General features: G+C 45.7%; 1 protein-coding gene across 2 annotated transcripts; it reads left to right on the plus strand.

The window, feature by feature from the left end:
* The first annotated feature begins 8,715 nt into the window (after positions 1-8,715).
* On the plus strand, positions 8,716-11,056 carry LOC127045624 (acyl-coenzyme A thioesterase 13-like). Of its 2 annotated transcripts, none has more exons than XM_050941887.1 (3): positions 8,716-8,803; positions 10,088-10,272; positions 10,772-11,056. In XM_050941887.1, the coding sequence occupies exons 2-3, from the start codon at positions 10,088-10,090 to the stop codon at positions 10,926-10,928; spliced, it is 342 nt and encodes a 113-aa protein (XP_050797844.1). In that variant the 5' UTR covers positions 8,716-8,803; the 3' UTR covers positions 10,929-11,056. The 2 variants fall into 2 exon arrangements, with proteins under 2 accessions (XP_050797844.1, XP_050797843.1); XM_050941886.1 differs by lacking the exon at positions 8,716-8,803 and adding an exon at positions 8,807-9,180.
* Positions 11,057-12,514: the final 1,458 nt, after the last annotated feature.

The raw sequence follows: 12,514 nt of genomic DNA on the forward strand, positions 1-12,514 counted from the left end.
TAATTGGTTAATCTTCTAAGGCCCCACTCAGATGTTTTTAACAATAATTCAGTATTGCAGTTCGAAAACTTGTATTACTAACTGTCTCACAAAGCAGGCACCAGCCTTAGTTGGTCTTCTGGAAAAGTAGGTATGAAGCCCCAGGAAATGGCATCTTCCCAGGACCAGCTTACAGTTGGGAAAACAGAAAGGAAGGAGGTAGAAGGAAAGGAAAAAGGCAGAAGACAATTTTCTGGATGCTTAAAGATGAAAATTTGTTTGCTTTTTGGGGCACTCTTTTTAACTGGAATACAGTATTTACATAAGTGAGCAGTTATAGGTGCTTTAGAGAAACTATAGCTATAGAACTAGGCAGAATAGAGCTTGGGAGGTAGAAGAGAGGGTTTGGCAGGTAGGTGGGTTGGAACAGAGTTATACAATATATTTATAATTAAATACTTGAATTTCAAATCTCTTTGCACTGTGTTACTTGAAAGTGAAGCTACTTGTTTAAAATGTTAAGGTAGGTGGATTTTTTTGAGCAAAACCAGGTCTGTTTTCTATGGGACCTGGTGTTGAGCAGAAATGGGCCTATTTAAGAATGAAAATGAACCAACTATTTTGGAGTGAATCTGTGAAAATTCCCATTTCTGCAGATTTTGAATGCAAACATGCCATAGTTATTGAGCTGAAAATACAAAAGCAGCAACATTTAGGAAGTGTGAAATCTCATGAAAAAAATGGTGACTATTTTAGTGAGTAACTCCTTACTTTAGTGAGGAGCTGGGAATCTGCATCCACATCTGCTGCTTATTATCAACATTATTTTTAAACATTTGCTTTAATGTGTGAAAGACCCGCCTCCCGCTTACACTGCCCAGAGACCCTCCCCCTTCCCACCCTTCTGCTTCTTGCATCGGGAACCCACCCACCCAAACCCCACACGGCTAGACACCTACCCACTCTTTGCATGGCCCTGAGGCCAGTGTGAGCGGGAGCATGACACGCTACTGCGAGAGCCCAGGGCAGGTTCCATCTCCGGGCCCCGCCTCCTCTACTCTGGTCTCCCGGAGCTCTCCCTGGGAACCCTGGCAAGGGCTGGGCTGACTGTGCAACCTACTGCGCGCACCCCCACCCCTTCCCCTGGGCTGCCTGGTGTGGGGCTGGGATACGGCGCCAGGGGGTGTCTCCAGGCGGTGCTGCTGCGTTAGCATCAGCTGCTGCTGCTGGAAGGTGAACGGAGGAACAGCCGTTGCTGTCTTGCTCCTGCTGCCACCGCACTGGGGATCCAGGCAGCAGCAGCTCCCTGATTGAGCAGCAGGAAGAAGACATTAGGCATCTTGGCCTAGTGCCTGGCTACTGCCCGCCCCCGCGCCCCCCCCCCCTTCCCGGTTGGTGTCCGTTCAATTGATGGAGCAGTGAAGGATGCTGCCAGGCCCCGGGGAAGCGACAGCAGCAGCATCTCCATCAGCAATCTCAGGTACGGTCATCATACCTGCCCCGCTTGCCTATAGGTGCTGCCAAGCGAGTTAACTCTGTATGCAATACATGCCTCGCAGATGGCTGTTATAGATACAACAAAGGATGCTTTAGATCAGAGGTGGACAAACATTTTGGCCTGGGGGCTGCATCAGGTTTTGGAAATTGTATGGAGGGGCAGCAAGGGGACGCTGTGCCTCCTAAAACAGCCAGGCATAGCCTGTCCCCACCCCATATCCACCGGTTCTCCCCAGACTCCTGCCCCATCCAACTGCCCTCCCTCCCCATTCCCTGATGGGGCAGGAGTCCCGGGGGGGGGCCCATCCACCCTCCCCACTCCCTATCCCCCGACTGCCCCCCCCCCCGTGTCCCATCCAACCCCTCCTCTCATTCCTGACTGCCCTCTGGAAACCCATGCCCCATCCAACCAGCCCTTCTCCCTGTCCCATACCTGCCCCTGGTACCCCTGCCCCTGACTGTCCCATCCAACTCCCCCTCACTTTCCTGACTGCCCCCCTAGGGCCTCTGCCCCATCCAACCATCCCTTCGCCTCCTGAACCCCTGGTCTTGCCTTGCCCCAGGAGCTCACAGCCCCGCTACCCAGAGCATTGTGCTGGTGGTGCAGTGAGCTGAGGCTCTGGGGGAGGGGAAACAGCGGGGGAGGGGCTGAGGAGGGTTAGCCTCCTGAGCCAGGAGCCAGATGTGGCCCACAGGCCAGTTTGCCCACTGCTGCTCTAGAGTAAGCAGCATGTATAATGAGGTATGGAGAAACTTATCTGCACTCGTGTTTTCTTCATGCTTTTCTGACTTGTCTTGTGATTACTGCTACCGAAGCCCTTTGGCTGTACTCATGAAGCCTCTTGTTTTCATCACTTCCTTTGTCCTAATTAGCCCACAGTAGTTTCACTTGGTCTGATCATTTTTATTCACTTACCTACGTTCTTCCTTTAAATATCCATAGATGTTATAAATTTTTATAGGAATTATAGTGACAAAGCTCAGATTTTTTTTTCTAGGAGGTAGATGCTGTGTAACAGATATTCATGCATACCATGTGAATGTTGTCATATTTTAGACAGTTTGACTTTATACATGTAACCTGTTCGATAAAATAGAATTTGCACTTAATTATATTGCACTCAGAGTCTGATATCCCTACTCTGAATATGTTTCCCCTATTGAAATGGCAGGGATTACTCAAAATAAGGGACTAATTATTTTGAGTAGAGACCAGAAACTGAGTGCAGGTTAGTCATATATACCTCAATATAATAGCAGTAACAAGTCTCTATGAAAGAGAAATACCAGATCAAATGTCAGTAAAAATGACAAACCAGCAAGTGGAAAAATGCCAGAGCTGAATGGTTTAAATTCATTTTGAATATTACTATAAAAGCTTATTTTCTACCTGGGTTTATAACAGCAAACACACCAAGAGATCGAGAGTTATAGTTTTGGACCTCCCAAGTGTCTAGCTAAAGTTATGGCTCGGAACACAAGATTAACCTGCTTAGTTGCATCCTACACTTAAGATTTTTTTCTGGCATTACAGCTGGTTGGAAACTGTCAAAATGAAGTTTTCTATTAATTTCTTGTGTTCTGTGAATGTTTCAACTGACTCTGATAATGACCTTTTAAAAGTCTGAAAACTATCAGTTTGCTTACCAGTTTCTGTTTACTTTCCTCCAGCTCAGGAACTCCTGCCTTTCTGATTATATTCAGGATTAAAATAAACATACCTATATTTGATTCAAATAGTCCTACAACAAAAATAATGAGGCATACTTGTGGCACCTTAGAGACTAACATATTTATTTGGGCATAAGCAATGCCCAAATAAATATGTTAGTCTCAAAGGTGCTACAAGGACACCTCATTGTTTTTGCTGATACAGACTAACACGGCTACCACTCTGAGTCCCACAATGTTATTTTTGTAATATCTGCATATAGAATTCTACAGAGTTTCTAGACAGAAAAAGTTGGTTAAATTTAGGCTAATCAACCTTGACATTGTCCTTAAGTATGAAGGAGTAAAAGCAGGAAAATTTATTAGTTCAGCATCTCAATGGAAACCCCATGTAAATAATTAAGAACACAAGGTATGCACTAATTTAAGTGAAGGTAGATTAATCAAGAGCACAAAAGAGCAGCATTCTGCCTGATCATTTATTTATCAATTTAGGCTCTGTCTACACTGACAAGTGAAAAACAAAACTTTTGTTATTCAAAGGTGTTGAACACAGACACACACCTCAAAAGATGAGTTTTGCCAACAAGCGCTGGCATGAACAGTGCTTTGTCACCAACACTAACACAGCTCATTGTGGGTAGAAGTTCTCTCCTGCAAACAGCGGGTACACTGCATGCTTTTTAACTGCATGGCTGTAGCAGCACAGCCATGTTGCTAAAAGCTGGATAGTGTGGACATAGCCTCAGGGTTCCAATCCTAAAACCTAATCTGCAGGCAAACCCATGCACCATTGACTTTAGTGGACCTGAGGATAAGTGTCTGCCCTTGCAGAGCAAGTTGCAGGACTGGAGCCTAAGTTTAGTATCTGGAAGTGACCTTCATCTCTATTAAGGTGCGATCTCCATATCATGAAAGTTTAAGAACTCCATACTTTAGAGAAGTTTGAGAGCAGCCTAGTGGAGAAAATGAGTGATTGCCTCTCTCTCTCTCAAGTAGGGACAGTTAAATTCTAGTTAGGTCTTGATGGATAGAGCTGGTTCCAATTTGCTTCCAGGTTGAAGTTCCCTTTCTTGTACAAGTGGGTTAATAACTTATGCTGACACTTCTGTAGTTCCCTAGTTGTGGGAGAACATTATGATCTTTGAATGGCTCTGTGCTTATGCTTCATAAATCATTATTTTAGGGCAGGGGTCGACAACTTTTCAGAAGTGGTGTGCCAAGTCTTCATTAATTTACTCTAATTTAAGGTTTTTAGAAGATTTCTATAAGTCTATAATATATAACTAAACTATTGTTGTATGTAAAGTAAATAAGGTTTTGAAAATGGTTAAGAAACTTGAGGACCCGGGCAGCACGAGTGCCACTGAAAATCAGCTCACGTGCTGCCTTCAGCACGCGTGCCATAGGTTGCCTACCTCTGCTTTAGGGTGTTGCTAGAACAGGGCAGGGAATTGTAACCATTGTTGGCCTTATGAGTTTTTGCAAGATCTCCTGTGCTGAAACTAAAAATACTTTTTCACAAAAACAAAAAACTGCCACTAAGGGGGAAAAAAACAAGTAAAAAAGCTAAGTTTTACACTTTGAAAAATTGTATTACTAGTCCACTTAAAGACCGTGCTACTACTGGCAAAAATCTGCTCCATAAGTGATTGCCAAAGTGGAGGAATCCTCCTCTGGTGTCCAACCACTGGGAAGCAGGGCTTCAGAACTTGGAATTTCCATTAAAACTACTATTCTCAGCAACCCTTCTCCTCCCCCTCTCCGCCCCCTCAAGTCTTCACGTCTCAAAGAAGTCTCTTATAATTCTCAACCCCCCCTCTGCTTTCTTAAGGTCTGTAGTACTCAATGCAGTGGAGGGTGTAACCAGCACAGAGAGGCAGTGGAAAGCCTGCTGCAACAAAAAAGGAACAACCCCCTACTGGCCCTTGCTGCTTTAAGGCCAGAAATACTTTTTGGAAAGGAAAAACCCTAATCTCTACAGGAAGCGGAGGATGAATGATATCTTCCCTTGATTCTAGGCTCAATTAAAAATAGGGAAACAGCTAATCTATACAGTTTGCACATTTGGTTAAAAATGTGGACTATGAAAGTTATCCTTACATATTCCCACACTTACTTTGATGCATGAGACACATGGACTTTCTCCATATACATAACTATAAAAAACTCTCAAAAGTTAAAATTTCAAAGTAAAACACTAAAATATTATGAACACAATCTTAATGTACTCCCATTTTGTATATGCATTAGGATGCTGCCTTTCATTACATAATCATATACTCTTTCCCACAGGACCTTTGGGAGGGGAAAAAACAGTATCAAGTGAATTCAGATGATCCTCTGCATTGTTCATCAGTGCGATTCACACCCAGGGCATAGCTACACTGGCACTTTACAGCGCTGCAACTTTCGCGCTCAGGGGTGTGAAAAACACCCCCCTGAGCGCTGCAAGATACAGCGCTGTAAAGCCTCAGTGTAATCAGTGCCGCAGCGCTGGGAGTGCGGCTCCCAGCGCTGCAAGCTACACCCGTAAAGGATGTGGTTTACGTGCAGCGCTGGGAGAGCTCTCTTCCAGCGCTGGCGCTCCAACTACACTCACACTTCAAAGCGCTGCCGCGGCAGCGCTCCAAAATTTCAAGTGTAGCCGTAGCCATAACCTCAGGGTTTTCAGAGTCACAGCACAGACCTTGACTATTTGAGCTGAAGGAGTAACTCCATTAGCGGGTGTACTATACTGTGTAATGCACTGAACCACTAAGTTACATATGCAGTGATAGCCCCATTTTTGCAGACAGCAGACTCAAAGCACATGGAGATGACATTATTTGAGGTAACTTGACTGTAAATAACACTTGCCTCTGCCATATTAGAGAACTGTGTAAGCATATAAGGCCTTGCTCAGTAATAATGGCTTTGACGTGCACACAATACAAGGCAGTAGTACTACAGTAGAATTCATGATCATCTTCCCAATCCAGTATTTCCGTTTTCGGTCTCTCCTCCACCCTATGTGAAGATTTCATCTCTATGTAATTGCTTTGGAACATGGGTGATGTAATTGAAACTTTCAGAAAATGAAGAAGCACCCAATAAGCTCTCTATGCAAGTACAATCCACAGAAATTTCTAACTACCAAATCTAGATGGACTGGACTTTTACAAGGATAGCCAAAGGCACGTCCCTGTTCCCAGCACTATCATCTTGCTTAATTTCATAGTATTACTTTACACCAGAGCTGTTTTTAAAAAGTCTAAATAGTTAAAATTAGCATAACTTTCTACTTTTGGGGTTTGTGTGGCTCATGTGTGTTCCTCGCCCACAGACAACCTGCCAACCTGCAACATATTCTCACCAGTAACTGCACACCGCACCACAGTAACTCTAGCTCAGGAACCAATCCATGCAACAAACCTCGATGCCAACTCTGCCCACATATCTACACCAGCGACATCATCACAGGACCTAACCAGATCAGCCACACCATCACCGGTTAATTCACCTGCACGTCCACCAATGTAATATACACCATCATATGCCAGCAATGCCCCTCTGCTATGCACATCGGCCAAACTGGACAGTCTCTACGGAAAAGGATAAATGGACACAAATCAGACATTAGGAATAGCAATATACAAAAACCTGTAGGAGAGCACTTCAACCTCCCTGGCCACACTATAGCAGACCTTAAGGTGGCCATCCTGCGGCAAAAAAGCTTCAGGACCAGACTTCAAAGAGAAACTGCTGAGCTTCAGTTCATCTGCAAATTTGACACCATCAGCTCAGGATTAAACAAAGACTGTGAATGGCTTGCCAACTACAGAACCAGTTTCTCCTCCCTTGGTTTTCACACCTCAACTGCTAGAACAGGGCCTCATCCTCCCTGATTGAGCTTACCTCATTATCTTTAGCTTGCTTGCATATACCTGCCCCTGGAAATTTCCACTACATGCATCTGACGAAGTGGGTATTCACCCACGAAAGCTCATGCTCCAAAACGTCTGTTAGTCTATAAGGTGCCACAGGATTCTTTGCTGCTTTTATCTTCAGTAAATGATCTAGATGATGGGATGGGCTGCACTCTCAGCAAGTTCGCAGATAACACTAAGATGGGGGGAGAGGTAGATAAGCTGGAAGGTAGGGATAGGGTCCAGTGAGATGTAGACAAACTGGAGGATTAGGCCAAAAGAAATCTAATGAGGTTCAGCAAGGACAAGTGCAGAGTCCTGCACTTAGGATGGAAGACAATCATGCACTGCTACAGGCTGGGGACCAACCGGCTACGTGGCAGTTCTGCAGAAAAAGACACGGGGATTACAGTGGATGAGAAGCTGATATGAGTCAATAGTGTGCCCTTGTTGCCAAGAAGGTGACAGGCACATTGGGCTGCATTAGTAGGAACACTGCCAGCAGATAGAGGGAAGTGATTATTCCCCTCTATTTGGCACTGGTGGGGCCACACCTGGAGTATTGCATCCAGTTTTGGGCCACCCACTCCATAAGGCATGTGTACAAACTGGAGAGAGCCCAGCAAAAATGATTAGGGGGTTGGGGCACAGGACTTACAAGGAGAGGCTGACGGAATTGGGGTTATTTAGTCTGCAGAAGAGAAAAGTGAGGGGGGATCTGATATCTGCCTTCAATTACCTGAAGGGGGATTCCAAAGAGAATGGAGCTTGGCTGTTCTCAGTGGTGGCGAATGACAGAACAAGAAGTAATGGTCTCAAGTTGCAGTGGGGGAGGTCTCGGTTGGATATTAGGAAACACTAGGAGGGTGGTGAAGCACTGGAATGGGTTACCTAGGGAGGTGGTGGAATCTCCATCCTTAGAGATTTTTACCGTCAGGCTTGACAAAGTCCTGGCTGGGATGATTTAGTTGGTGTTGGTCCTGCTTTGAGCAGGGGGTTGGACTAGATGACCTCCTGAGGTCCCTAACCCTGATATTTTATGATTCTACAGGTGTGGGTATCTATGCTGTTGTGCAGGGATATATGAAACAAACCGGACTCAGGGGCAGGCAGCTCACTGATACACACACGATGCACGGGAGGGGGGCTATCAGAGCGCGAGAGCCTCACACAGGGGTGGATTTTGAGACTCGCCCCGCCTTTGGGAAGGGGCTTCACGGCGGGGGACGAGCAGCATCAACAACGCTAGGGAAGCAGAACCTGGCCGCGGAGCCCCCCTACAGCTGCAACGCGCCGGCCAAGGGGGAGTCAGGCAGACGAGGCGGGTGCTGGGCCAGGGCTCGGCTGTCACCTTTCCTGCGAGCTTGACCCCGACCCCCACAGCCCTCCGCGGCCTCGCTCACCAGGTCTCCGTCGGGGCCCGGGCCGGGGGGCTCCCGCCCACGTCTCGCTGCTCCCCGGGCGGCTCGAAGTAGGAGTTCAGCGCCCTCTGGGAAGCAAAGGAGCGGGAGTCAGGGCCCGGCGCAGCAGCAGCCTCCAGCCCGCCCCGCACCCCGCGTCCCGCACAAACCTCCACCGGCTCCCGGCCACCCCCAAGCAACGCGCCTCCGCGGCACTCACCCAATCCCCGCAGCCCTGCTAGCAGACGCACGTTCCGCGCTCGGCCTTGGCGGCAAGGGGGGCAGCGACCTCAAGCCCCGCCCCACCCCACGAGCCCAGCGTGGGGCGCGCGCGAGACCTCCGTGAAGGTGGTAACAAGGGCCGCGAACGTTCGGCTTGTGGAACGTGGTGAATCGGGGAGGGGCCGAACCAGGCTGCTGTGGCCTCGCGGGAGGGGCCAGGGAGAGCGCGGGGGGTGGGCTCGGGCCAGCCCCCTTCTCGTGCCGTGTGTATTAGAGGTCACCCGGCCTCTTGTTGCTGCAGCTGCTCCCAGCCCCACGGAGCTCAGTAGATGCTCCCAGTTTCAGGGACTTTTCCCAGGTGGCAGGAGCAGGTGCCGGTCTCTCTGCGGAAAAAGGACGTCGCAGCCAGTCTTTAAACCATGAGCTCCCTCACGATCCAGTCCTTCCGGGAGATGATGAAAAGCCTGCTGAGCTCATCCAACTTTGATGGGGTGTTGAGTAAGGTATAGTTGTAGGTCGGATTGATGCCTGGCAGTTGCATAGCGCTTGTTATGTGAGAAGTGCTTCCTCCAAAGTGTATCAGCAATTTGTGTGTAGCTATCGATATGTAGGCTTGGCAGAACTTGATTTTTTTTCGGTATGATTTTGATGGATAGTATTAATATTTATCTTAGAACATCTTTCTGTATTCCTTCAATGGCTGTAGCTAAATGTCTTCTCTACTGTGGTGCACCTACACCACTGTAATATTTCTAATACAGACATGCCCTTGGCAACTGTGCTAGCCAACAGTCATGTGGGGAAAAAGCAAAGCAAACGCTTTTCATTAGCTTTATGTCAGGTATAAAGTCAGACAAGTCAACTTTCCATTTTTAATAAGAGTTCAGTAGAGTTTGTCTCAAAGAGCTACTGAAAGCTCAAGATGATTAGAATACACAGACAGAGTGCATAGTTGAGACACAGGATGGATGAAGTAATATCTTTCATTGGATCAACTTTTGTTGGTGAGAGAGACAAACTTTTGAGCTTACACAGAACTCTTCTTTAGATGAAGTTGGTCCAGTAAAATACATTACTCACCCATCTTGTCTCTCCAATATCCTGGAACCAACATGGCACCCCAACACTGCATACAGTGTGCATATTTGTTTTTATAGGAGGTATGTATTTCCCTAGGGAAACAATTTGCAGCTGGAGATTTATAAAAACATCTGACTTGACACTTAAACCATAATGTTTTAGTCCTTTATTTTTCTCTTCCCCTCATTAGTCTAAAAACTGAACCAAGATTTATTTTCAAGTTGATCTGTTTACTTTGAGAGCACTCACCGGACTTGTAATTGTCCATATGTTTCCCCTTATGGAGATTTTGCATTAACAGAATTTTGTTCCTCATTTCTGTTTGTTCAGATGACAGTTCTTTCTGCAACTCCTGGAAAGCTTGTTTGTGAAATGAAAATAGAGGAGGAGCACACAAACAGAGGTGGCACATTGCATGGAGGTTTGACCGCTACACTAGTAGACGTAGTGTCAACAGCAGCATTGTTGTACACAGAAAGAGGAATGCGTGGGGTCAGTGTGGATATGAACATTACGTATGTATTGAACATGCTTACTGTCAGATGTTAAATCTTAACATTTGATGTGTTCTACTAACAGGGACCAGATTCTGCTAAGTTTTTCTTCCATGATCTAGCTACCACTTTAGTGACAAACTGCAGTCTGAAAGAACAACTTCTAATAAACTCAGTATAGATCTTGTTTGGGAATATCGTCACGTGGTTGAGACGCTAGTTTGAGGCAGTCAAATGTTCTTTAAGCTCCCTCTTTTATTATGTTTGGTTTAATGTCCTAAGTATTTTTAGGTAACAAAGTCCAAATTCTATAATCTTCTCATGCGTAGAATTTCAGTGGAAACATTAATGTGAACTCTGCCTGAGGAGAAGCTGCAAGAGTGAGGCTTGGGAAAAGGTGCAAGGGGTTAACTGCAAACTAAGTCTGGTAGCTCCTTCAAAAAATAATTTTAAACAGATGAAAGTTCCCTGATTTGTAGCATGTTGTTGTATAAAACAATTGTTCTGTTTTTTATTCAAGATACATGTCTGCTGCTAAGATTGAGGAAGAGATATTGATCACAGCTCAGATTCTGAAGCAAGGAAGAAGTATTGCCTTTGCCAGCGTGGATGTAACAAACAAGGCAACAGGAAAGTTTGTAGCACAAGGAAGACATACTCTATACCTAGGACAGTAATACAAGAAAATGATATCTAAAAAGGAAAGTTTGTGCTTAAGAAGCTAGCATTGATTTTTTTTTTTTCTATTTCAAGCTTTATCAAGTTACCACAATCTGAAGGCAAGTAAATGATCTATGTAAAATAAGTTGGTCTCACTCCCATTCCTAGTGGAAAAGAGTTCACATTGTAACTGGCACTAATTCTGAGCTTGTTGCAGTCTTGGTAGAGAGACCAAGGACTGAAGAGACATGGAGAGCAATGTACTATTTCTGTACCTGAAGATAAGGTCAGCATTGAGGCTCACTAGTGGTACTGTGTGGGGAAGCTTTCTGCTCCCCACATTGTACCTCTCTCATGAAAATCTGTTTCTAGTCTCCAGGGCTGTCAGTTCATAAACTTTCAAAAATCAAAGCAACTAATCAACTGCATTTTTTGGTCCTATACTGTAAAGTGATATTAAAGTAACAGGTGTTACTTGTGCAGTATTGCTATTTTAAATTATTAATCTGAAATAAGAATATTTTGCTAGTGGAAAATGTAATACATTGAGAACATAGGTAAGTCTTTATATTTGGCAAATACCTAACTGATTAAAAAATTCAAGAAGTGCACTTTTAATAAAAGCTCTCACACTACAACATTAAGGCCTGGTCTACACTACGCATTTAAACCGATTTTAGCAGCGTTAAACTGATGTGACGCTGCACCCGTCCACACAACAAGGCCCTTTATATCGATATAAAGGGCTCTTTAAACCAGTTTCTGTACTCCTCCCCGACGAGAGGAGTAGCGCTGAAATCGGTATTACCATATCAGACTAGGGTTAGTGTGGCCGCAAATCGACGGTATTGGCCTCCGGGCGGTATCCCACAGTGCACCATTGTGACCGCTCTGGACAGCAATACAAACTCAGATGCACTGGCCAGGTAGACAGGAAAAGCCCCGCAAACTTTTGAATTGCATTTCCTGTTTGCCCAGCGTGGTGCTCTGATCAGCACGGGTGGTGATGGCAGTCCGAAATCCAAAAAGAGCTCCAGCATGGACCGTACGGGAGATACTGGATCTGATCACTGTATGGGGAGACAAATCTGTTCTATCACAGCTCCGTTATAGAAGATGAAATGAGAAAGCATTTGAAAAAATCTCCAGGCTACGATACAGAGTCCACAGCACAGTGCTGTGTGACAAGCGTAACGGAAAGTCAAAGAATCAAATGGACGCTCATGGAGGGTGGGAGGTGGTACTGAGGACTCCAGCTATCCCACAGTGCCCGAAAAGCATGCCTGTAGGTCAAACACGTTGTCCAGGTTGTTTCAAGGTATATGTCATCATTTTACCCCCTCCCCTGTGAAAGAAAAGGGGAAAAAATCGTTTCTTGACTTTTTTATATGTCACCCTATGTCTACTGCTGGTAGACGCAGTGCTGGGGAAATGAATAGCAGCATCCTCTCTCCTTCCCTCCCCGGTGGCAGATGGTACCGTACAAAAGGACTGATAGCTGTCCTCATTATCCTGTGAGTGCTCATGGCTGGCCTCAGGTGAGGTCGGCCAGGGGTGCCTGGGTAAAAATAGGAATGACTCCCAGTCATTCCCAGTAGATGAT

Source organism: Gopherus flavomarginatus, chromosome 2 (assembly GCF_025201925.1).
Source record: "Gopherus flavomarginatus isolate rGopFla2 chromosome 2, rGopFla2.mat.asm, whole genome shotgun sequence".
NCBI classification, from domain to species: Eukaryota; Metazoa; Chordata; order Testudines; family Testudinidae; genus Gopherus; species Gopherus flavomarginatus.

Excerpts from the sequence above, each read along its gene's own strand:
- LOC127045624 (XM_050941886.1), top strand. The coding sequence starts at position 9,097 with ATGAGCTCCCTCACGATCCAGTCCTTCCGGGAGATGATGAAAAGCCTG. Across the intron at positions 9,181-10,087 it reads TTGATGGGGTGTTGAGTAAG|ATGACAGTTCTTTCTGCAAC; the intron begins GTATAGTTGTAG and ends CTGTTTGTTCAG. Across the intron at positions 10,273-10,771 it reads AGTGTGGATATGAACATTAC|ATACATGTCTGCTGCTAAGA; the intron begins GTATGTATTGAA and ends TTTTTATTCAAG.